The sequence below is a fragment of the Rana temporaria genome, chromosome 5 (assembly GCF_905171775.1).
Source record: "Rana temporaria chromosome 5, aRanTem1.1, whole genome shotgun sequence".
Lineage (NCBI taxonomy): Eukaryota > Metazoa > Chordata > Amphibia > Anura > Ranidae > Rana > Rana temporaria.
The window spans coordinates 176,226,846-176,251,144 of record NC_053493.1 but is presented as its reverse complement, the minus strand read 5'-3'; the positions used below and the strand labels follow the sequence as shown (position 1 = coordinate 176,251,144).

Genomic DNA, 24,299 nt, shown 5'->3' with positions numbered 1-24,299 from the left:
GGTTGAGGGGTCCTCTATGTGCAGATTTGAGGGGTCATCTGTCTGCAGGGTTGAGGGGTCCTCTGTGTGCAGATTGCAGTGTTGAGGGGTCCTCTGTGTGCAGGGTTGAGGGGTCCTCTGTGTGCAGGGTTGAGGGGTCCTCTGTGTGCAGGGTTGATGGGTCCTCTGTGTGCAGTTGTTGATGGGTTCTCTGTGTGCAGTTGTTGAGGGGTCCTCTGTGTGCAGTTGTTGAGGGGTCCTCTGTGTGCAGTTGTTGAGGGGTCCTCTGTGTGCACTGTTGAGGGGTCCTCTGTGTGCACTGTTGAGGGGTCCTCTGTGTGCAGGGTTGAGGGGTCCTCTGTGTGCAGGGTTGAGGGGTCCTCTGTGTGCAGGGTTGAGGGGTCCTCTGTGTGCAGGGTTGAGGGGTCCTCTGTGTGCAGGGTTGAGGGGTCCTCTGTCTGCAGGGTTGAGGGGTCCTCTGTCTGCAGATTGCAGTGTTGAGGGGTCCTCTGTGTGCAGGGTTGAGGGGTCCTCTGTGTGCAGGGTTGAGGGGTCCTCTGTGTGCAGGGTTGAGGGGTCCTCTGTGTGCAGGGTTGATGGGTCCTCTGTGTGCAGTTGTTGAGGGGTCCTCTGTGTGCAGTTGTTGAGGGGTCCTCTGTGTGCAGTTGTTGAGGGGTCCTCTGTGTGCACTGTTGAGGGGTCCTCTGTGTGCACTGTTGAGGGGTCCTCTGTGTGCAGGGTTGAGGGGTCCTCTGTGTGCAGGGTTGAGGGGTCCTCTGTGTGCAGGGTTGAGGGGTCCTCTGTGTGCAGGGTTGAGGGGTCCTCTGTGTGCAGGGTTGAGGGGTCCTCGGTGTGCAGAGTGCAGGGTTCGAGGGGTCCTCTGTGTGCAGGGTTCGAGGGTCCTCTGTGTGCAGGGTTCGAGGGGTCCTCTGTGTGCAGGGTTCGAGGGGTCCTCTGTGTGCAGGGTTCGAGGGGTCCTCTGTGTGCAGGGTTCGAGGGGTCCTCTGTGTGCAGGGTTCGAGGGGTCCTCTGTGTGCAGGGTTCGAGGGGTCCTCTGTGTGCAGGGTTCGAGGGGTCCTCTGTGTGCACTTGTTGAGCGGTCCTCTGTGTGCACTTGTTGAGCGGTCCTCTGTGTGCACTTGTTGAGCGGTCCTCTGTGTGCACTTGTTGAGCGGTCCTCTGTGTGCACTTGTTAAGGGGTCCTCTGTGCAGGGTTGAGGGGTCCTCTGTGCAGGGTTGAGGGGTCCTCTGTGCAGGGTTGAGGGGTTCTCTGTGTGCAGTTGTTGAGCAGTCCTCTGTGTGCAGAGTGCAGGGTTGAGGGGTTCTCTGTGTGCAGTTGTTGAGGGGTTCTCTGTGTGCAGGGTTGAGGGGTCCTGTGTGTGCAGTATTGAGGGGTCCTCTGTGTGCAGGGTTCTCTGCGTGCAGAGTGCAGGGTTGAGGGGTCCTCAGTGTGCAGTTGTTGAGGGGTTCTCTGTGTGCAGTTGTTGAGCGGTCCTCTGTTTGCAGGGTTGAGGGGTCCTGTGTGTGCAGGGTTGAGGGGTCCTGTGTGTGCAGGGTTGAGGGGGTCCTCTATGTGCAGTATTGAAGGGTCCTCTGTGTGCGGGGTCCTCTGTGTGCGAGGTTGAGGGGTCCTCTGCGTGCAGAGTGCAGTTGTTGAGGGGGTCCTCTGTGTGCAGTTGTTGAGGGGGTCCTCTGTGTGCAGGGTTGAGGGGTCCTCAGTGTGCAGTTGTTGAGGGGTTCTCTGTGTTCAGTTGTTGAGGGGTCCTCTGTGTGCAGGGTTGAGGGGTCCTCTGTGTACAGGTTTGAGGGGTCCTGTGTGTGCAGGGTTGAGGGGTCCTCTATGTGCAGTATTGAGGGGTCCTCTGTGTGCAGGGTTGAGGGGTCCTCTTTGTGCAGGGTTGAGGGGTCCTCTATGTGCAGGGTTGAGGGGTCCTCTATGTGCAGGGTTGAGGGGTCCTCTATGTGCAGGGTTGAGGGGTCCTCTATGTGCAGGGTTGAGGGGGTCCTCTGTGCAGTATTGAGGGGTCCTCTGTGTGCAGGGTTGAAGGGGTCCTCTGTGTGCAGAGTGCAGGGTTGAGGGGGTCCTCTGTGCAGGGTTGAGGGGGTCCTCTGTGCAGTATTGAGGGGTCCTCTGAGCAGTATTGAGGGGTCCTCTGAGCAGTATTGAGGGGTCCTCTGTGTGCAGGGTTGACATCAAGCGTCTGTTTCCCAGGTGTGTAAGGTGTTTTGTGCCATTTGGCTGTTGTAGGGGGGCTACAACAGCCAAATGGGTCCTGTGTGTGCAGGGTTGAGCGGTCCTGTGTGTGCAGGGTTGAGGGGTCCTGTGTGTGCAGGGTTGAGGGGTCCTCTATGTGCAGGGTTGAGAGTGTCCTCTGTGCAGTATTGAGGGGTCCTCTGTGTGCAGGGTTGAGGGGTCCTCTGTGTGCAGGGTTGACATCAAGTGTCTGTTTGCCAGGTGTGTAAGGCGTTTTGTGCCATTTGGCTGTTGTAGGGGGGCTACAACAGCCAAATGGGTCCTCTGTGTTCAGGGTTGAGGGGTCCTCTGTGTGCAGGGTTGAGTTGTCTTCTGTGTGCAGGTGTTGAGAGGTCCTCTGTGTGCAGACTGCAGGGTTGAGGGGTCCTCTGTGTGCACTGTTGAGGGGTCCTCTGTGTGCAGGGTTGAAGGATCCTCTAAAGTTTAGTGAAAGTGTGACCGGGCAACCAGGTTGCCGCCTTACTCACCTGGGAAACAGACGCTTGATGTCAGGAAGCCCAAGAGGCACCTATTGCCGTGGTTGAATGTATCATGACAGGGAGGCGCCTGACCCTTAATGGCGTAAACATGATCACGATCTGTCGGATCTAGCTCAGTGAAACTGGCCCCCCTACAATCAGCACAAATAAAAACTCAAGTGTGTTTCTTTAGTGCTACGTTTGTGCTGTTTTGTGCCGCAAAAATTTACATTTGTGCTGCTTTTATTTTGAAGATATTAGCAATTGTTTTTTCCAGACTATGACATCACCTAGCCCCCCTACAACAGCCAAATGGCACAAAACTGGTCTCGTTGTTTAGTGCTACGTTTGTGCCGTTTTGTGCTGCTAACATTTCCGGTCTATCTTTTATCGTGTTTGTGATATTAATGATTTATTAAAGGTCACTCAGCCCCCCTACAACGCCCAAATGACACGAAACTGGTCTCGTTGGTTAGTACTACGTTTGTGCTGTTTTGTGCTGCTAATTGATGTGAGTGCATCTTCGGATGTTTCTTCGGCCGCAAAGTTTTGCAGGCGGCTGTTTAGAGTTACAACTCCTCAGTTGAGGAGCTCTGTTTTGTTTTGGGGTAAAGTTTAATTTTATGCTGTTCCCATCCCTCATTTTGACACTGCTTTGGGACATCCCACTTTGTCAAGATTAAGGCTGAATGAAAGAGAAAATAGGATTTTATACTCACCGTAAAATCCTTTTCTCTGAGTTCATGGATGGACACAGCACCCACCCCTCTTTTTAAATTTGTACTGCTTTTGACGAGCTGAGCTGCTTAGTGCAGGCTGAGGGGATATAGCCAGTAGGACCGCCCCCTGGGCGGGGCTATTCAGCTTTGAAGTTGACACTTTCTGCCTAGTCATTCCTAAAGGAAGGCTAATACCCACTTTGTCAAGATTAAGGCTGTTTCCGTCCATGAACTCAGAGAAAAGGATTTTACCATGAGTATAAAATCCTATTTTTTCCTTACAGTTGGTAAAAGACATCCCCCCCACCCCCAAATACATTTTAGCACAGGCCTGGTGGAATAAGATGGTTCTACTGATTTTGTCCTGTGATAGTTGCACAAATGTTCATCAAAATGTGGTTTTGGATAAAAAATACGGTACATTAAATCATGATTAGGAAAAGCACAGGATCTCAAATAGAAAACTATACCACATCTCAAAATACACATGTCAAAGCAAGATATATAGCAGGACTTTTGAGGTGTATCCTCACAGTAATTTGCACAATTAATTAAAATATTTTCTTTATTAATATCAATAATCTGGTATTTATAAACACATTTTTGTTTCCATCACATCCTGGGATCATGGGACATCCAAAAAGCATTGAATCCCAGAATGCCCTGCATTGCTGTATCACACAAAAGGATGTGATATCACTCAGGACCATACCTTCCTCTTTAATATTCCACTTTTCACCTATGTTCTGTACAATCTGATTTTACAATCTCCTTTAGGTCTACCATCAGCTATGTAGTGCAAGGGCCTGTCTGATTTAATGCAAATTGAATAATTGTTCAGGTGTGTCCTGCTATTTCATAGATCTAATAAATCTAAAGGAGATTGTACAATCAGATTGCATAGTGTATGTCCAGCTTTATACAAGGACAAAGACACTCAGCTGTCAGGCCCCGTTCACATCTCCATGTAGAAGAAACTGACATTCACGCATTGGTTTCTTAATTTATTTTTTATTTTTGGGCGTTTTCGCTCATCACGCAAATGGAAGCCCACTTTACTTGAATGAGCTACCCTACATGCAACAATCACCCAGAAGAAGCTCCAGGACATATTTCTTTTAGAGTGGAGCATGGTGCTTTTTTTTACTGAGCTTTTTGGCACATTTGCAGCATGTTTCTGAAATCCAAGGCAAAGCGTGTGTTTTCTGTGCAATTTTCAATGCATTTTGAAACGCATTTGAATGGAGCCTTATTTCTGTGTACACAACCAATTTCACTTTTAGGCCCCATTCACACATAGTGCAGTGTAGGGATGAGCCGAACATACCCGGGTTCGGTTCGCATCAGAACATTCGAACAGACCGCGGGTTCGCGCGAACATTTAGAACCCCATTGAAGTCTATGGGACTCGAACGTTCGAATTCAAAAACGATCATTTTAAAGACCAATATTCAATTTAATGTTGGTAAACGTCTTTCAGAACCCGGGTCTTGCCCCAGGGAACATGTATCAATCGAAAAAAATATTTTAAAAACGGACGTTTTTGCGGAGCAGCGATTTTAATGATGTTTAACCAGTTCCCGACCCCCGCATGTACATATACGTCCACAATATGGCACGTACAGGCACATGGGCGTACACGTACGTCCTCGCCTATTAGCGGGTGGGGGGTCCGATCGGGACCCCCCCCCGCTACATGCGGAGGTCGGGTCCGCTCGGGGAGCGATCCGGGACCACGGCGCGGCTATTTGTTTATAGCCGCTCCGTCGCGATCGCTCCCCGGAGCTGAAGAACGGGGAGAGCCGTGTGTAAACACGGCTTCCCCGTCCTTCACTATGGCGGCGCATCGATCGCGTCATTCCCTTTATAGGGAAGACACGATCGATGACGTCATTCCTACAGCCACACCCCCAAACAGTTGTAAACACATACTAGGTGCACCCTAACTCCTACAGCGCCCCCTGTGGTTAACTCCCAAACTGCAACTGTCATTTTCACAATAAAGAATGCAATTTAAATGCATTTTTTGCTGTGAAAATGACAATGGTCCCAAAAATGTGTCAAAATTGTCCGAAGTGTCCGCCATAATGTCGCAGTCACGAAAAAAATTGCTGATCGCCGCCATTAGTAGTAAAAAAAAAAAAAATAATAAAAATGCAATAAAACTATCCCCTATTTTGTAAACACTATAAATTTTGCGCAAACCAATCGATAAGCGCTTATTGCGATTTTTTTTACTAAAAATAGGTAGAAGAATACGTATCGGCCTAAACTGAGGAAAAAAAATGTTTTTATATATGTTTTTGGGGGATATTTATTACAGCAAAAAGTAAAAAATATTGCTTTTTTTTCAAAATTGTCGCTCTATTTTTGTTTATAGCGCAAAAACTAAAAACCGCAGATGTGATCAAATACCACCAAAAGAAAGCTCTATTTGTGGGGAAAAAAGGACGCCAATTTTGTTTGGGAGCCACGTCGCACGACCGCGCAATTGTCTGTTAAAGCGACGCAGTCCCGAACTGTAAAAACACCTTGGGTCTTTAGGCTGCATATTGGTCCGGGGCTTAAGTGGTTAAAGTGAAAAAAAAAAATGAAAAATTCCTTCAAATATCACACCTGCTGTGTGTCTCTAGTAGTGGCACATGTTTAGAAATGTCCCTGCACAACATTAAATTATTATAAGAACAAAGTAATTTAATACTGGTTGCGCACGTGCTGTGTGGGAACAATATCTCGATTATTTTAGGGGTGGTGGGGGGTGGCATTATCTTTTTGGGAAAGCAAAATTGTAGAAAAAAGGGCACCCCTCAAACATACTGTAATTGTAGCGCAACAAAGAGCCACGTGCAAAGTATTGCATCAAAAATTGTTATTAGGCGCCCTTGTTACACAGGGGCATAAAAATGTGTCCGTATGCGCGACATAACACTGCAACCCCTCCCAATATCTGTAATTGGAGTGCAACAAGGAGCCACGTGCAAAGTATTGCATCAAAAATTGTTATTAGGTGCCCCTGTTACACAGGGGCATAAAAATGTGTCCGTAGGCGCAACACAACACTGCAACCCCTCCCAATATCTGTAATTGGAGCGCAACAAGGAGCCACGTGCAAAGTATTGCATCAAAAATTGTTATTAGGCGCCCTTGTTACACAGGGGCATAAAAATGTGTCCATAGGCGCAACATAACACTGCAACCCCTCCCAATATCTGTAATTGGAGCGCAACAAGGAGCCACGTGCAAAGTATTGCATCAAAAATTGTTATTAGGTGCCCCTGTTACACAGGGGCATAAAAATGTGTCCGTAGGCGCAACATAACACTGCAATTCCTCCCAATATCTGTAATTGGAGCGCAACAAGGAGCCACGTGCAAAGTATTGCATCAAAAATTGTTATTAGGCGCCCCTGTTACACAGGGGCATAAAAATGTGTCCGTAGGCGCAACATAACACTGCAACCCCTCCCAATATCTGTAATTGGAGCGCAACAAAGAGCCACGTGCAAAGTATTGCATCAAAAATTGTTATTAGGCGCCCCTGTTACACAGGGGCATAAAAATGTGTCCGTAGGCGCAACATAACACTGCAACCCCTCCCAATATCTGTAATTGGAGCGCAACAAGGAGCCACGTGCAAAGTATTGCATCAAAAATTGTTATTAGGTGCCCCTGTTACACAGGGGCACAAAAATTGTGCCTTAGGCCACGTGCAAAGTATTGCATCAAAAATTGTTATTAGGCGCCCCTGTTAAACAGGGGCAGAAAAATTAGGCCTTAGGCACTGGTGGCGGAGCACAGAAAAACAAAATTTCTTACTAGCTAACAGCATGAAAAGTAAGGAGGAGAAGGATATTCCATCAGCAGCACAACAGGACAGTCACTCAGCATCAGCAGTCTCAAAGGGATCTGATATTTCAACACAAAATTCTTATTCAGTAACATCAGCATCAGGTGCTTGGTAGCCGGTGTTGATCCAAGCCTGATTCATTTTGATGAAGGTCAGTCGATCAACAGAGTCGGTGGAGAGGCGTACCCTGTGATCGGTCACAAAGCCTCCAGCAGCACTAAATGTACATTCTGAAAGAACACTGGATGCAGGGCAAGCCAGTAGCTCAATTGCGTACTGTGCAAGCTCTGGCCAGTGATCCATCCTCAAGACCCAGTAAGCCAGAGGATTTTTCGTGGGGAAGGTGTCCAAGTCGGATCTTGCCGCTAGGTATTCCCGGACCATGTAAACCAGACGCTGGCGATGGTTGCTGGAACCGGTCAGACCTTGGGGCTGCGGACTAAAAAATTGTCTGAACGCATCGGTCAGACGGCCACCTTCTCCACCGCTCCTTCTCTGACTCACCGAAGCCTCAGCAAGACGTTGTCCAGGGCCAGGTTTTGGTAATCCCCCCGGTTCTGGGAACGCATTGCACAGACCCTTCTGCAAGGCCTCCCGCAGTAGTTTCATCTTCTGCTCCCTCTGCGATGGCAACATAAGATCCGTTACCTTACTCTTGCAACGTGGATCAAGGAGAGTTGCCAGCCAGTAATGATCCCTCTCCTTGATAGCACGTACACGAGGATCCTTACGCAGGCTTTGCAGAATCAGGGAGGCCATGCAGCGTAGGTTTGCAGAGGCATTCGGGGCACAGTCCTCTGGGTCACTGAGGACGACAGGATCCTCAGCCACCTCATCCCAGCCACGTAAAAGTCCACGTGTTCCTTGGGACTGTAAATGATCCCTTGAAGACTGCTGCTGTTGATGCTGAGTGCTAGGCTCCACCTCCATGCTGCTGATACAATCCTCCTCCTCCTCCTCTTCCTCATCCTCCTCCTCCTCTTCCTGTGTTCCAGGTGGGCAAGCAGGAACAGTGTCTGGATAAAGGGGGCCTTGAGAGGTAAGGAAGTCCTCCTCTTCCTCCCTCTGTTCTGCCTCAAGGGCCCTGTCCATTATTCCACGTAGGGTGTGCTCCAACATGTGAATAAGCGGGACAGTCTCACTGATGCATGCACTGTCACTGCTCACCATCCTCGTGGCCTCCTCAAATGGTGACAGGACAGTGCATGCATCCCTGATCAAGGCCCACTGGCGTGGTGAAAAAAACCCAAGCTCCCCTGAGCCAGTTCTGCTGCCATATTGGCACAGGTACTCATTGATGGCCCTCTGCTGCGTGTGCAGCCGCTGCAGCATGGCCAACGTAGAGTTCCATCTGGTGGGCATGTCACAGATTAGGCGGTTCTTGGGCAGGTTGTATTCCCTCTGGAGGTCTGTCAGCCGAGCAGTGGCATTATATGACCTCCGGAAATGCACACACTTTCCTGGCCTGCCTCAGGACATCCTGTAAGCCAGGGTACCTGCCCAAGAACCGCTGCACCACCAAATTGAGAACATGCGCAAAACAGGGCACATGGGTGAGTTTTCCACGTCGCAGGGCAGAGAGGAGGTTGGTGCCATTATCGCTGACCACCATTCCAGGCTTCAGCTGGCGTGGCGTCAACCACCTCTGAGCCTGCCCCTGCAGAGCTGAAAGAACCTCTTCCCCAGTGTGGCTCCTGTCTCCCAAGCACACCAGCTCTAGGACCGCATGGCATCTCTTGGCCTGCATTCCTGCGTAGCCCGTCGTACGCCTACGGAGTACGGCTGGTTCTGAGCCAACATCACCACAGGAAGAGGCCACAGAGGAAGAAGAAGAGGAGGGGGTGGAGGAGAGAGGTGTGTCACAAGCAGTTGTAGTGTTTTGGAGGCGTGGTGGTGGAACAACCTCCAAAACTACTGTGCCTTGACCTGCGTCCTTCCCAGCTGCCAGCAGAGTCACCCAATGGGCCGTAAAAGACAGGTAACGTCCCTGTCCATGCCTGCTGGACCATGAGTCAGTGGTAAGATGCACCTTACCACTGACCGCCCTGTCCAGCGAGGTATGGACATTGCCTTCCACATGCCGGTAGAGAGCCGGAATCGCCTTCCGTGAAAAAAAAGTGGCGTTTGGGTACTTGCCACTGAGGTACTGCACATTCCACAAACTCGCGGAAGGGGGCAGAATCTACCAACTGAAAAGGTAGCAGTTGAAGTGCTAGCAATTTTGCTAAGCTAGCATTCAACCGCTGGGCATGTGGATGGCTGGGAGCGTACTTCTTTCGGCGCTGCAGCAGCTGGGGCAGGGAAATTTGTCTGGTAATATCAGTAGATTGGCCGGATGTACTCCTGGGGTTCCCTTGGAGATCCGAAGGAAGCCTGGTGGTGGAGTATCGGCTGCAGTCCTGAGATCCGAGCCCGCGATTGGAGGGCGGTGGTCAGCTGACCGGACCACGTGATCGGCCCAGCGAACCCCAGCGCGGCTTGGCCGGAGGACGGAGAGAGTGGCGTCTGGGATAATCAGGGGGCTACCTGGAGGTTCCCCCTTGTTCCCCCTCCGCATCCGTACACCGTGGCAGGGTACTGGATAAGGTAAAGGACCGGTAAAGTGCCCAAGATCCTGCAGCATTGTGAATATTGAAGCGCAGGAGTAAAAGCAAAGCAAAGAATGGTGGAAGGTTCCCACAGCAGTTGGCAGTCTGCAGCCTGATTTCTGCAACAGGGGTGAAGCCGTGGAAAACAGTACCGCACGGAAAGGACGGAGTGAGTATCTCAGTATAATATTGGCGTGTTGGTGCATTATGTATGGAACTGTGTATTGGTCCGTTGACTGATTAACCGATTAAGTGATTAACTGAATAAATTAAAATCCGCACCAAGCACTTTATTTTGTTTCTCCCCCATCTTCTATACAAGGAGGTGAGAGGGAAAGAACTCCTTTTTTCCCCCGGATGGTGTAGAAGTAATAAAGATCCGGCTGGCCAAAGCCAAAATTAAAAATTAACGGTTGGGACCAGCACATTTGTTCTTACATTTTGTGTACACCTTGCTTTTTTTTTTTTTTTTTCTCATCTATTCTTCTTTTTTTTTTTTTTCCTGGACAGCTGGGTACAATGCTAATATACTAATGTACAGTTATCATATGGTTGTCATATACATTTAAGTCTCTTACAAGGACTATTTAAGGACCACTCTCCATCTGGAACCCACCCTTAAGAAAAGAAAGACCACGTTTTTCATTTTTTTTTTCCGCCTCAATAATAATGTCAGGTCCACAATCACTAAGATCGGCAAAGGAAAAGGGGGGTGTAGCTGCCGTTGCAGCGGCCAAATTGGAAAAATATGTTCATGCAATGGAGCAAACTTCAAGTAAAAGCGGCCTATCATCTCAGGCACCCCAGGCCCCCGCTAAAGCAAATGCAGATAGAAGAAGCCAGGACCAAATAGGTGCAACAGTAATCAAAACCTCTGTCAGTAAAAGTACAGCCGTGGCAGACATAGACCCAATTGTAACCCCCCTGCTAGAAGATGCCCCTACAATAAAAGATGTATTTTTGGTGGTGAGTGTAAAAAGACATTGGGGAAATTATGCGATCAAGTGAAGGGTATAAAAGAGGAGCTGGTTTCGGTGAGACAGGAGATACAGAAAACCAATGAAAGGATATCGGTGGTTGAAGGGAGGATATCCCAAATAGAGGACGAACTGCACCCTGTCAAACAAGACGTTAAGAACATAAATACCCAAGTGGATAAATTTGAGGAAAAAATGGACGAACTAGAAAATAGACTTCGGAGGGATAATGTTAGGTTGGTGGGACTTCCGGAAAGATGTGAGGGGTCTAAGCCTATAGAATTTTTAGAAAACTGTTTTATAATATTATTTGGTAAAGAGAGCTTCTCACAGGCGTTTATGATAGAAAGAGCGCACAGAGTCCCTTTTAAACCACCCCCCTCCGGGGGGCGCCCAAGATCGATGCTACTGAAATTTTTGAATTATCGTGACAAAGAGGCTTTATTGAGAAAGAGTAGAGAGATGGGGGATGTTTTCTTTGAAGACTCTAAAGTCTCATTCTATCCTGATTTTTCCCCTCAGCTACAGAAGCGGAGGGCGAGTTTCATTGAGGTTAAACGGAAAATGCAGAAGGTTAATCTCTCATACGCTTTATTATACCCAGCGCGGCTACGGGTGACAGCGCTGGGTAGGACATTTTTTTTTTTACACCCCAGAGCAGCATTATGGATGGAGGAAAAAAAGATCAATTATCAGCAGGTGAAGGAGGGGACACTTAGTCTATAATTAAAGGAAGGGGGGATTAAAGGGGATCAATTTATAGAAGTAATGGGGAGTGGGGTGGTGGGAGGGGGGTTTGCACCCAAATGAATGAGAGGAATAGGTCAAGAGTGGAACACAGAGAGATGGTGTGATTGGCGATAGGAGCGAGGAAAGGGGAGGGGGATGGGGGGAGTGAATGTAAGTATGATAGTAGAGGAACCGGTCACAAAACTAGCCCCTAAGGGATACCTAGGAAGGTGTAGGAAGGGGATGGGGGGAGGGAAGGGAGGTAGGGTGGGGGAGGGGTATCCACTCCAGGGTGACATTTCAGGGGAAAGGGAAAGGATTAAACACAGGGAGGGTAAGCGACATATATACACAACAAGCACAAAACATGGTAAAAAATAGGAAAACACAGATAATATATCACAAGGGAATAAGTAAGATGTCACAGAATGTAAAGGATAAAACACATGTATTATAAGCTCACTAAATTTAAATCAGAGAAAATAATAGCCCTGCCTTATATAAAAAAAAGAGAATAAGGAGGTACGAGGCCACTAGGTGGGGTAAATTGGGAATTGGTTATGATTTTTTTTTCTCTTCCTTCTTTTTCTGTTGTAGGTTGTTGTGTGCACTCCTTCTATGAAGGTATGGGATTGTATGCGACCTTCGATTATAGAATGTATAAACGTAGGACTTAATGCAGGATAGAATATTAAAAATCGGATCTTGGAATGTTCGCGGGATGGGTACCCCAGCTAAAAGAGCAGTAGTATTTGATATATTAGATGCGCACAATGCTGGTCTAATCTGCTTACAGGAGACTCACTATACAAATGACATTAAAAACCAGATTCAGTATAGGAAATTTCAATATCAATATCATTCTGTCCATACATCTTATTCAAGGGGGGTGGCGATCCTGGTAAAAAGGGGAGTGGTGTTTACTTGCTAGCGGGCCAGTATTGATGACGAGGGGCGCTATGTTTTCCTTCACTGTGTAATAGAGAACAGGGAATATATTTTTGACAATATATACATTCCTCCACCATTTAAACTTGAGGTTATGTATAAGTTAATGGAGTTTATGCTGGATAGACCCGGGATTCCTGTCATAGCAATGGGGGATTTTAACGAGGTAGTAAACAAGAAAATGGATAGGTTCCCAAGGGTAAATGTACAGAATACCTCAGAGAGCCGGCTGTAATGGTCACCACCGTTTACGACCTTCCATCAACCACGACAGCTTATCTGACACTCCAACCAACAGGACCCGATCCATCCCATTTCCCAGAATAACCGAGGCTCACACAGCTCTGGTACTGGTTTCAAAATGAATGACAACTTTAATGGCCAGCTCTCAGCGTTTAAGCAGTTACAGCATGTTACAGTACTCAAAGGACCAAAACCACACCCCACCCATACATCACACGATGAGCTTCAATCACATTATTTTAGATAATTACATAGAGGAGTTAATTATCCCCCAGACGTTACGTCTCCGACAATAAGTCATTCATCTGCACAATACACATTGCACAGACGTCTGACCTTTAGAGTCACAACACATAGTTACATAGTTACATAGTTACATAGTTAGTCAGGTTGAAAAAAGACACAAGTCCATCCAGTTCAACCACAAAAAAAATAAACAAACAAAATAAAAAACACAATACAATCCCATACACCCAACTCCATACCCACAGTTGATCCAGAGGAAGGCAAAAAAAAACCTCTATCACATCTATCATCAATAGCACACAATGAAAGGTCTTACAGAAGCCTGACTCAATTAACATGTCAACAGTCTACACAGAGAGATGAGTCATAGAATAAACCAACACTTTGCAATCTCCTGCAATATGAGCTATCAGTAATGTCCCCTGTCCTGTAATTTAGGATATCATTTCTCAGCTACCCTATGGCCCTATCGGACATAAGGTGACCCTAGACATAAGAGTTATTAATGAAGCTGGCACAGGAGTACCCCTCATCCATCCAAAGTCTGTTTGTCCCGGGTCATTCCGTTACACCGGCTCTATCAGTTTCTACAAGAGGCAGGTCTGTTTGATGTATGGAGGATAAGAAATCCAGAAGAGGCGCAGTTTTCCTGTTGCTCTAGTACGTATTCCACACTGTCCAGGATAGACCTAGTCTTGGGCAATGCGGAAGCTGCTCAAATAATTGGGGAAATAGTATACCAGCCTCGAGGGGTATCAGACCACTCCTTTGTGACAATAACGGTAAACCTGGAGGGGAATAGGTCTGCCGCGGTATGGAAAATAAGCCCTCTATGGTTTTAATTAATGGGGGATCCGGAGGAGACTATGGTAAAAATAAAATAACAAGTGGCGAAAGTAAAAAAGGTTTCAAAAGAATGGGAAAATAGAATTAGAGAACATCGAAAAGGAATATATTGAAAATCCATCAGAGGAGAGGCAAAGAATATGGCTGGATAAGCAACAGGAATATAAAATAGAGTTGTTGAGAAAATCAGAAAATAAGAGTGTTTAAAAAACAAGCGGTATATGTGGAGGGGGAGGGGGTAGGAAGAATGTTGGCCCATTTAGTTAGAACAAATTCTACTCCATCCGCTGTTCTGGCCATTCAAAGAAGTAACGGAGACATATCCACAAATGTGTCAGAGATTTTGGATACATTTAGAGAATATTATGATAAATTATATAGGTCTCAAAGAACAGCGGGTGGAGATGAATTGGAACGCTTCTTCAGGAACCTAGAATTACCAACTCTCACGGGAATAGAGAAAGAGCAAATGGAGGCCCCCGATAACTCTAGAAGAGGCTCAGCTAGCAGTCAAAGAGATGGCTAATCAGAAGTCCCCAGGACCGGACGGGCTTCCGGCAGAGATCTATAAGTACTACGGGAAAGTGTTGCTCCCAGAGCTTATAAAAGTACTCAATGAAGCCATGGTAGAGGGGAAGCTGCCCATCTCAATGACTGAGGCCTCAATAATAGTATTGCATAAGGAAGGGAAGAACCCATTGGAAACCACATCGTATAGGCCCATTTCTCTCCTATGTGCAGACGCTAAAATCCTGGCTAAAATAATGGCTAGTAGGTTAAATAAAATAATTGTAAGACATACATACTTATACATCAGGATCAAACAGGATTTATTCTGGCTAGATCAACAAGTATGAATATCAGGAGGGTATTCCTTAACCTGCAAATACCCACAGAGAACAGTGGCAATACGGCATAATTTCCCTGGATGTGGTTAAAGCCTTCGATAGTTAGGAATGGGGATACATTTGGCATGTACTGGAAACCTTTGGGTTCGGCCCTATATTTATTGGATGGATTAAAATATTATACAGTGGTCCCAGTGCAAAAAGTTAACAACGAATATTCAGCAAGTGTAAAGATGGAGAGAGGCACTAGGCAGGGGTGTCCTTTGTCACCCCTGCTCTTTGCCCTGGCAATGGAACCGCTAGCCAATGCTATAAGAAGGGACAGGACAATGAAGGGATTCGTGAGACCGACTGGAGAGGAGAGAATTGCTCTATATGCGGATGATGTCCTCCTCTTCCTTGGTGACACGGGTCACTCCATTAGGCAGGCAATGACTATTTTTGGGGAGTTCGGCAGCATATCCGGACTGGTAATAAATTGGGAGAAATCTGCTTTAATGCCGGTAGATCCAATGAAGAACCAGATCCTGGCTGAGATTCCACAGCTGGAGACAGTGGGGAAAATTAAGTATCTAGGAATAGTCATTGCACAGGATCTCAACAAATACATAGAGAATAATTTGGCTCCACTGTTGCTTAAATTAAAAAATAAAATTGGTACAGTAGGTGAACCCGATTTTGTGTCAATCTCGCTCTCTTTCTCGGCGAGATTGAGCACCTACGAGCCCCATCGCGGGAGCCAGCGTCGAGCTGGCTTGCCGCGATGGAGACAGAGACGTCATAGAAGCGACGGGAGATCCGACTTGGATTCCCGCCAATTCTACACGTGTGCGGCGTTTGTTATGAATCCTGAGGGGGAAGTCCCCGCCGGATTTTAAATAAAAATCCGGCATGGGTTCCCCCCTCAGGAGCATACCGGGCCCTTAGGTCTGTTATGGGTTGTAAGGAGAGCCCCCCTACGCCGAAAAAAAACGGCGTAGGGGGTCCCCCTACAATCCATACCAGACCCGTATCCAAAGCACGCTACCCGGCCAGCCAGGAAGGGAGTGGGGACGAGCGAGCGCCCCCCCCCTCCTGAGCTGTACCAGGCTGCATGCCCTCAACATGGGGGGGTTGGGTGCTCTGGGGCAGGGGGGCGCACTGCGGCCCCCCCCCCCACCTCAGAGCACCCTGTCCCCATGTTGATGAGGACAGGGCCCCTTCCCGACAACCCTGGCTGTTGGTTGTCGGGGTATGCGGGCGGGAGGCTTATCGGAATCTGGGAGCCCCCTTTAATAAGGGGGCCCCCAGATACCGGCCCCCCACCCTAAGTGAATGATTATGGGGTACATCGTACCCCTACCCATTCACCTGCAAGAAAAGTGGTAAAAACACAAATAAAACACACAGGGTATTAAAATATTTTATTAGTCTGCTCCGGAGGCCCCCCCGTCTTCTTTATTAGCTCTTTTACCAGGGGGAGCTTCTTCTTTGACATCTTCGGGTTGGTGGGGGCCGCCGTCTGGTTCTCTTCCACCGCCGGGGGGGGGTCGCTTTTAAAAATGCCCCCACCCCCCGGCGGGTTTCCTCCGGCGTCTTCGGCGGGGGGGCTTCTTCTTCCGCTATCCCGACGGGTCTTCTCCGCTATCCGGGGGGTCTCCTTCTATGTTCGCCGCTCTCCGCTGTTGACTCGGCGCACCCCGGTTCTTCGTCTCGCTGTCCGGTCTCTTTTTCCGTGCTGTACGTCTTCTTCTCCTTCCCTGCTGTGAGTTCTTCCGCGCTGTGACGTCATGTTCTTCACTTCTCTTCTTCTCCCGATGTTGACACGCCGGTCCTTCTCGCTGAAATGACGGATGCGCGCCTTGCATCGGACCTATATAGGCCTCACAGTCCCATCATGCTCTGTACCTACCCATGTGATACCTACCACGTGGGTAGGTATCACATGGGTAGGTACAGAGCATGATGGGATTGTGAGGCCTATATAGGTCCGATGCAAGGCGCGCATCCGTCATTTAAGCGAGAAGGACCGGCGTGTCAACATCGGGAGAAGAAGAGAAGTGAAGAACATGACGTCACAGCGCGAAAGAAGAACTCACAGCACGGAAGGAGAAGAAGACGTACAGCACGGAAGAAGAGACCGGACAGCGAGACGAAGAACCGGGGTGCGCCGAGTCAACAGCGGAGAGCGGCGAACATAGAAGGAGACCCCCCGGATAGCGGAGAAGACCCATCGGGATAGCGGAAGAAGAAGCCCCCCCGCCGAAGACGCCGGAGGAAACCCGCCGGGGGGTGGGGGCTTTTTTAAAAGCGACCCCCCCCGGCGGTGGAAGAGAACCAGACGGCGGCCCCCACCAACCCGAAGACGTCAAAGAAGAAGCTCCCCCTGGTAAAAGAGCTAATAAAGAAGACAGGGGGGGCCTCCGGAGCAGACTAATAAAATATTTTAATACCCTGTGTGTTTTATTTGTGTTTTTACCACTTTTCTTGCAGGTGAATGGGTAGGGGTACGATGTACCCCATACTCATTCACTTAGGGTGGGGGGCCGGTATCTGGGGGCCCCCTTATTAAAGGGGGCTCCCAGATTCCGATAAGCCTCCCACCCGCATACCCCGACAACCAACGGCCAGGGTTGTCGGGAAGGGGCCCTGTCCTCATCAACATGGGGACAGGGTGCTCTAAGGTGGGGGGGCCGCAGTGCGCCCCCCTGCCCCAGAGCACCCACCCCCCCCATGTTGAGGGCATGCAGCCTGGTACGGCTCAGGAGGGGGGGGGGGCGCTCACTCGTCCCCACTCCCTTCCTGGCTGGCCGGGTAGCGTGCTTTGGATACGGGTCTGGTATGGATTGTAGGGGGACCCCCTACGCCGTTTTTTTTTCGGCGTAGGGGGGCTCTCCTTACAACCCATAACAGACCTAAGGGCCCGGTATGCTCCTGAGGGGGGAACCCATGCCGGATTTTTATTTAAAATCCGGCGGGGACTTCCCCCTCAGGATTCATAACAAACGCCGCACACGTGTAGAATTGGCGGGAATCCAAGTCGGATCTCCCGTCGCTTCTATGACGCGCTTGCTGGGATGTGCTGTCACTATTCCAGTGAGTGCGAGGTGTCGGCGAGATCTCGGCACCATGTCGCCGAGAATCAGCGCGATGCTGTCGTGCTAAAAACACAATATCACAAACACCTACTGTATCTGGTGGCACCTCCCACTGTCAGTCGCAGGGAGGTGTAACCTGATTAAAATGATGTGGATGCCACAATTATTGTACGTATTACATAATGCGCCAATATGGATACACAAAAAATGATTCAGGAATATAGACACTCTGTTTAGAGAATTAATCTGGAAAGGAGGACAAGCCAGAATAGGGCTGCAGACTCTGCAGCTGCCAATGAGGGAGGGGGGAATGGCAGTACCACACCCATGCTGCTACTTTTTGGCAGCACAATTGCAGCATCTCGGAGTAAAGATAGAATCAGGAGGAGATATAAATGGAAGTTTAATGATTCAAGGGGCCCCCCATAAAACAATTATAGAGGTGCTGGAGGCTAATTCATTTATTAATTTAACCCCTACGGTCAAGATGGCAATTAAAGTATGGAAAGCCGTAATGGCAGCTGGAGGACAGGTGAGAGTGACAGAGAATGCACCATTGTGGAACAACAGGAACCTCCGGGAGTTGGAGACAGTGGGAGAAATTAAAGAATGGGCAGTAAAAGGAATAGTTAGTACCTTAAAAACGTTCGCTACCTTGAGAGGAATATGAAATACCTAATTACATGTTCTACAGGTATCTCCAAGTTAGGCACGCGTTAAATGCTCAGTTCGATAGAGCGGGACCAAATTGGATCAGGACTCGAGTGTTATACCTGAAGAGTTCCACATGTACTGGCACTTTAAGGCTGGCTCCACCCAGCAGTGATGACAAGGGTCAAGGGGCATAGTAGCCATCTTAGAGAGAGCACATGTAGAAAGGAGAGATATGTATTGTCCTGAGATGCATGTTGCAGTGTACAGCCTGTACTGAATAAACATCCATTGTTCCAGACCAGAGTCTTGTGTCCCTCACAACACAGAGGATATAACAGTGGCGACGAGAATGCTTTGGACTGGGTTCCCAGTACTTCTGATTTACTGACCAAGTCATCCAGTTTTTCTCCACGCTGTAGTAAGGACTCCATAGTGTTATGCAGGATAATTTTGGTTTCGTCCAGCTCAGCCTGTACTTTACTCATTGGATCAGCATCCCGAGGATTGTGATACTTGGCTAGATAAGAATCCAAGGCATTGTACTGAATAGTGGCTGGAGAGCCAGATGGCCAGTCTATCCTGTCCACCTGGGTGGAGAATTCCTCCAGAACCTTTTCAAGGAGTGTGAAGCAAACTCTTTGAGGATACTCTGCATCAGCAATTACTACGCCTGCCAGGGAGTCATTCCGCACATAAACATGGCAAAGATATTCTTGTTCTTTCACCGACGATCGGCTCCCCTTCTCTGACCGCTCAACAATCAGCTGGCTTGTAAATGTCATAAACTCTTGCAAACTGGACCTCTGGAAGAAGCTGAATGAGGAGACATCGTAGGCACTTTTAAGAAGATGGACCTTGCAATCCCCCTTGTAGAGTATACTCAAGCTGAAACCCAACGCTCAGCCTAAGTTCTTCAAAGCTCGGACAGTACCTTTCGCACTCCGAGCAGGTGTGGAAGCAGAACTAAGTCGGCTGGAGGAACAAGGTGTCATCTCAAAGGTAGAGCACAGCGAGTGGGCATCACCAGTTGTACCGGTAAAGAAATCGAATGGGGACTTGCGCATTTGTGGCGATTTCCGCATGGCACTGAACTCTCAACTGGAAATAGACCAGTATCCCCTACCCAGAGTGGATGACATTTTTGCCTCTTTTGCAGGAGGTCAAAAGTTCACCAAGCTTGATCTCAAACAAGCATATTTACAGTTTGAGGTCCATCCTTCTTCCCGCAAGTTTCTGACCATCAACACCCACAAGGGACTGTATCAATATAATCGGATGGTGTTTGGGGTAGCCTCTGCCCCAGCCATTTGGCAACGAAAAATGGACGAGATTTTGGCGGACATTCCTTTCACTCAGTGCCTGCTAGATGACATGCTCATTACAGGACGGACCGACCAGGAACACAAGCAGAATGTGGAGCTTGTGTTGGCGAGACTCCAAGAACAGGGTCTGAAAGTGAACTTAGCAAAATGCCAATTCATGGTGCCTAAATTGGAGTTTTGTGGCCACCTTGTGGATGCAGAAGGTATACACACCACGGAAGCCAAGGTTGATGCTTTAGTCAAAGCTCCAGCCCCAACCAACGTCCAGCAGCTGCGATCATACCTTGGCTTGCTGAACTATTACCACAAATTCCTGCCAGATCTGGCACACACCTTGTTTCCGTTGAACAAGCTTTTGGAGAAACACTCCAGATGGGACTGGTCGGCTGCATGCCAACGTGCTTTTGAAGTTTCTAAGCGGAAGCTGTTGGCGTCACGCATGCTCGTGCACTATGACCTCCAGAAGCCTCTCACCTTGGCTTGTGATGCCTCACCCTATGGTCTGGGGGCGGTACTATCTCACATCTTACCAGATGGGTCAGAAAAACCAGTGGCATTTGCCTCCAGGTCTTTGACAAAAGCAGAAAGCAATTACTCACACATTGACAAAGAGGCTCTTGCGCTGATATGGGCAATTAAGAAGTTTCATCTTTACCTGTATGGTAGGGAATTCACCATACTGACGGACCATAAACCACTCCTTCAGATCTTTAGCCCTGACAAAGGCATCTCCCAGACTACTGCGGCCCGCCTCCAACACTATGCCCTATTCTTGGGGGCATACAGCTACAAAATTCAGTATCGTGGTCATGATGCCAATGCTAATGCGAACGCTATGTCCCGACTGACAGGGAGGTCCATGGACTCTTCTCCACCGGTCAAGAGTTGTCGTTACACCAGCCTGTCCTTCTTGTCTTCTGGGGAGATAGCAGCCCATACAACCAAGGATACCTTTCTGAAAACAATACTCTCCTGGGTACGATCCGGTTGGCCTGCAACTGTCACACAGGAGTATGAACCTTATTTCCATAGGCGTATGGAATTAACTGTGGCTGGCAACTGTGTTTTATGGGGAGACCGAGTGATCATTCCACAGACCCTCCGGAGACACATTCTGGACTTGCTACATACTGGTCATCCCGGGAGCACACGTATGAAACAAAAGGCCAGAGGCTATGTGTGGTGGCCAAACCTAGACTCAGATATCACAACATATGTGAATGCTTGTGCTGGATGTGCACAAATGGCAAGAGACCCTCCTCGAGGGTGCGTCCAGCCCTGGACTTGGCCCACGGTTCCTTGGTTTCGCCTACACTTGGACTTTGCAGGCCCGATCAGAGGACACACCTTCTTGATCATAGTGGACGCCCATTCAAAGTGGCCTGAGGTCATTCCTGTTACTCAGCCAAAAACTAAGGCAACGGTTTACATACTGTTACATCTCGCTGCTACGTTTGGATACCCCAGAGAAATCGTCACAGACAACGGTGCACAATTCACCAGTCAGGAGTTTCAGCGTTTCCTGACTGCCCACAACATCAAGCACAAGTTGACCGCACCTTACCACCCGGCTACAAATGGTCAAGCAGAGCGGTTTGTGCAGACTTTCAAACGCTATTTCAAAGCTACAGTGGCTGCAAGTAAACAGTCCCTGTCACCCCAGCAGCTGGACTCCTTCCTTTCTGCTTACAGAAACACACCACATGCAACCACTGGGAAAACTCCAGCAGAACTCCTGGGGCGGCAGCCATGGACTGTTTTGGATATGCTCCGCCCTCAAACAGTCCAGGAACATGTACTACAGTCCCAAGACAAGATGGTCCAACACAATGAGCTCCCCCGATTCACAGCCCAACAAAAGGTATGGGCCCGATCTTATGGGGCTTCCAACACCCGTTGGCTTCCTGCTGTCATTGCAGAGACCTTGGGACCCAAGATGTACAAGGTCCGCCTGGAAGATGGTTCCATTTGCAGACGTCATGCGGACCAAATGCGTCCTCGTTCTCAACTGCCCGAATCCCTGATGCCGGCTGAACCACCAGTGTCTCAAGGATCTGCTCCCAGCGAATCAGGATGCACAGAGACTGATGATTGTGGGGACTCTGAACTTTTGAACTCAGCTCCAACAGAGCCCTCCAGCTCTGGTCCGGAGGTCTGTTTACCCTCTGAGCTGGGAGATCCCTTCTTGGCCCTGCCGGTACCCATTTCGGCCAGCCCTGTTTCCTCCGGGCCCGAATCGCTGGATGCCCGGCCTCAACGACACTGTCGCCCTCCTGACCGGTTTCAGTTTCAAGAGCGGTTACGAGACTTTCGACGGGGCCGACGGAAGTGATCAGATGACATATTAACCCAGCAACTGTTCCTGGAAGCTTGAAGTCCCGTAATTCTCCTGGTTTGGAGGACTGTTATTGGACAGTTATCAGTTAATGTTTTGTGCCTGTTATTGTTTTGTTGTGTTTTTTTTTGTTTTTGTTTTTGTTTTTGTTTTTTTCTTAGGGATGGATGGAAGGTGTTATACCTGAAGAGTTCTACATGTACTGGCACTTTAAGGCTGGCTCCAGCCAGCAGTGATGACAAGGGTCAAGGGGCATAGTAGCCATCTTAGAGAGAGCACATGTAGAAAGGAGAGATATGCATTGTCCTGAGATGCATGTTGCAGTGTACAGCCTGTACTGAATAAACATCCATTGTTCCAGACCAGAGTCTTGTGTCCCTCACAACACAGAGGATATAATATCGAGTCTCTCAAAAACTAGGTGGGGGGATGGAGAAGAAAGGGTTTATCTCTGAAATGTACCAATATATGCAAGGGGAATATTGAGGGACCAGAGCAGCTTAACCACTTGAGATCCGAGCTATAGACAAAAGACGTCCACAGCGCGGCTCTCAAGTGCCGAGTGGACGTCTTTGGACATCTTTTTCTGTGCATTACCCACGCGCGCCGCTGGGGGGCGCGCAGCGGGTAAACTCTGTGCCGGCGCATAGCTGGGAAGCCGATGCGTGTACCTGGCGGCCGCGATGTCCGCCGGGTACACGCGATCGGCGGTGACAGCAGGGACGTGGAGCTCTGTGTGTAAACACAGAGCTCCACGTCCTGTCAGGGAGAGAGAAGACCGATCTGTGTCTCTTGTACATAGGGACACAGCATCGGGCACCTCCCCCAGTCAGTCCCCTCCCCCCACACAGTTAGATCACACCCAGGATACACATTTAACCCCTTCCTCACCCCCTAGTGTTAACCCCTTCATTGCCAGTCACATTTATACAGTAATTAGTGCATTTTTATAGCACTGATCGCTGTCTAAATTTGAATGGTGTCAAAAGTGTCCGATATGTCCGTCGCAATATCGCAGGCCTGACAAAAAAAATTAAAAAATCGCAGGTCCCAGCCATTACTAGTAAAAAATAAAAAAAATAAAAATAAATCATAAATCTATCCCCTATTTTGTAGGTGCTATAACTTTTGCGCAAACCGATCAAATACGCTTATTGCAATTTTTTTTTTTTTAACAAAAATATGTAGAAGAATACGGCCTAAACCGAGGAAAAAAATATAAAAAAAAAAAAATTTGGATATTATTATAACAAAAAGTTAAAAATATTGTGTTTTTTTTCCAAATTTTCGGTCTTTTTTTGTTTATAGCGCAAAAAATAAAAATTGCAGAGATGATCAAATACCACCAAAAGAAAGCTCTATTTGTGGGAAAAAAATTATAAAAATTATAAAAATATAATTTGGGTACCGTGTTGCGCAATTGTCATTCAAAATGCGTCAGCGCTAAAAGCTGAAAATTGGTCTGGGCACGAAGGGGGTTTAAATGCCCAGTAATGAAGTGGTTAAAAGTAGAAAGAAATGGGAGGAAGATCTGGGAACTATAACGGACGACCAATGGAGGAAGGTGTTGGAGAGAGGGCATGTGGTCACAGTTTCGCACGCCCAGAAGATATCATTCCTAAAGATCATACATAGGACGTATTATACCCCAAAAAGACTATTCAGATTTGGTTGGAGAGCAGATGCGGGATGCCCCAGATGTCAGGATACCGGGGATTTGACACACATGATATGGAGGTGCCCAAAATTATTCAGGTATTGGTTAGGGATTATCAATATTATTAACATGATATACTGGACGAAGTTGGAGATGGACCCTAGAACGTGTATATTGGGACTATGGGAGGAAAGAGGTGGGACGGCGAGCACCACAAAAGCAGTGTTAAGGTGCCTTTTTCAGGCAAGAAAACTAATCGCTCAAAGATGGCAAGCAGTAAACCCCCCTAACAATAAGTGAGTGGACTAATGCAGTGACAGAAACAGTATGGAAAGAGAAAGCAGCTTATATAAAGAGAAGAAATATCAAGGAATTTGGTAAAATATGGAAACCGTGGCTGCTTAGAATAGGATACGCTGTGCGAAATGATGATTATCAAACTGGAGAATTTGATGATTATCCAACTGGAGAATAAGGGTGGGTGGAGGGAGTGGGGGGGAGAGTAGAATAAACAAATTCATAAGGTTATAACATGCGGGGAATGAGAAATGTTTTGTAAAAGGAATGTTATGA

At 48.2% G+C, this 24,299-nt stretch overlaps 2 protein-coding genes across 2 annotated transcripts in view; one reads left to right on the top strand and one right to left on the bottom strand.

Moving 5' to 3' along the window:
* Positions 1-24,299, top strand: part of LOC120940503 (terminal nucleotidyltransferase 4B-like) — a 1,128,146-nt gene that overhangs the window by 1,060,136 nt on the left and 43,711 nt on the right. The gene's annotated exons all lie outside the window — the stretch shown is intronic.
* On the bottom strand, positions 15,094-21,939 carry LOC120939670 (synaptobrevin homolog YKT6-B-like). Its single transcript, XM_040352006.1, has 3 exons — positions 21,897-21,939; positions 18,749-19,310; positions 15,094-15,226 (listed from the first exon to the last, which is right to left on the bottom strand). The coding sequence occupies exons 1-3, from the start codon at positions 21,937-21,939 to the stop codon at positions 15,094-15,096; spliced, it is 738 nt and encodes a 245-aa protein (XP_040207940.1).

Excerpts from the sequence above, each read along its gene's own strand:
- LOC120939670 (XM_040352006.1), bottom strand. The coding sequence starts at position 21,939 with ATGGGTACCGGCAGGGCCAAGAAGGGATCTCCCAGCTCAGAGG. Across the intron at positions 19,311-21,896 it reads GGGATCTCCCAGCTCAGAGG|CGTTGGGTTTCAGCTTGAGT; the intron begins GTAAACAGACCT and ends ACTTAGGCTGAG. Across the intron at positions 15,227-18,748 it reads AAAGCATTCTCGTCGCCACT|CTGTGGAATCTCAGCCAGGA; the intron begins GTTATATCCTCT and ends CACTGTCTCCAG.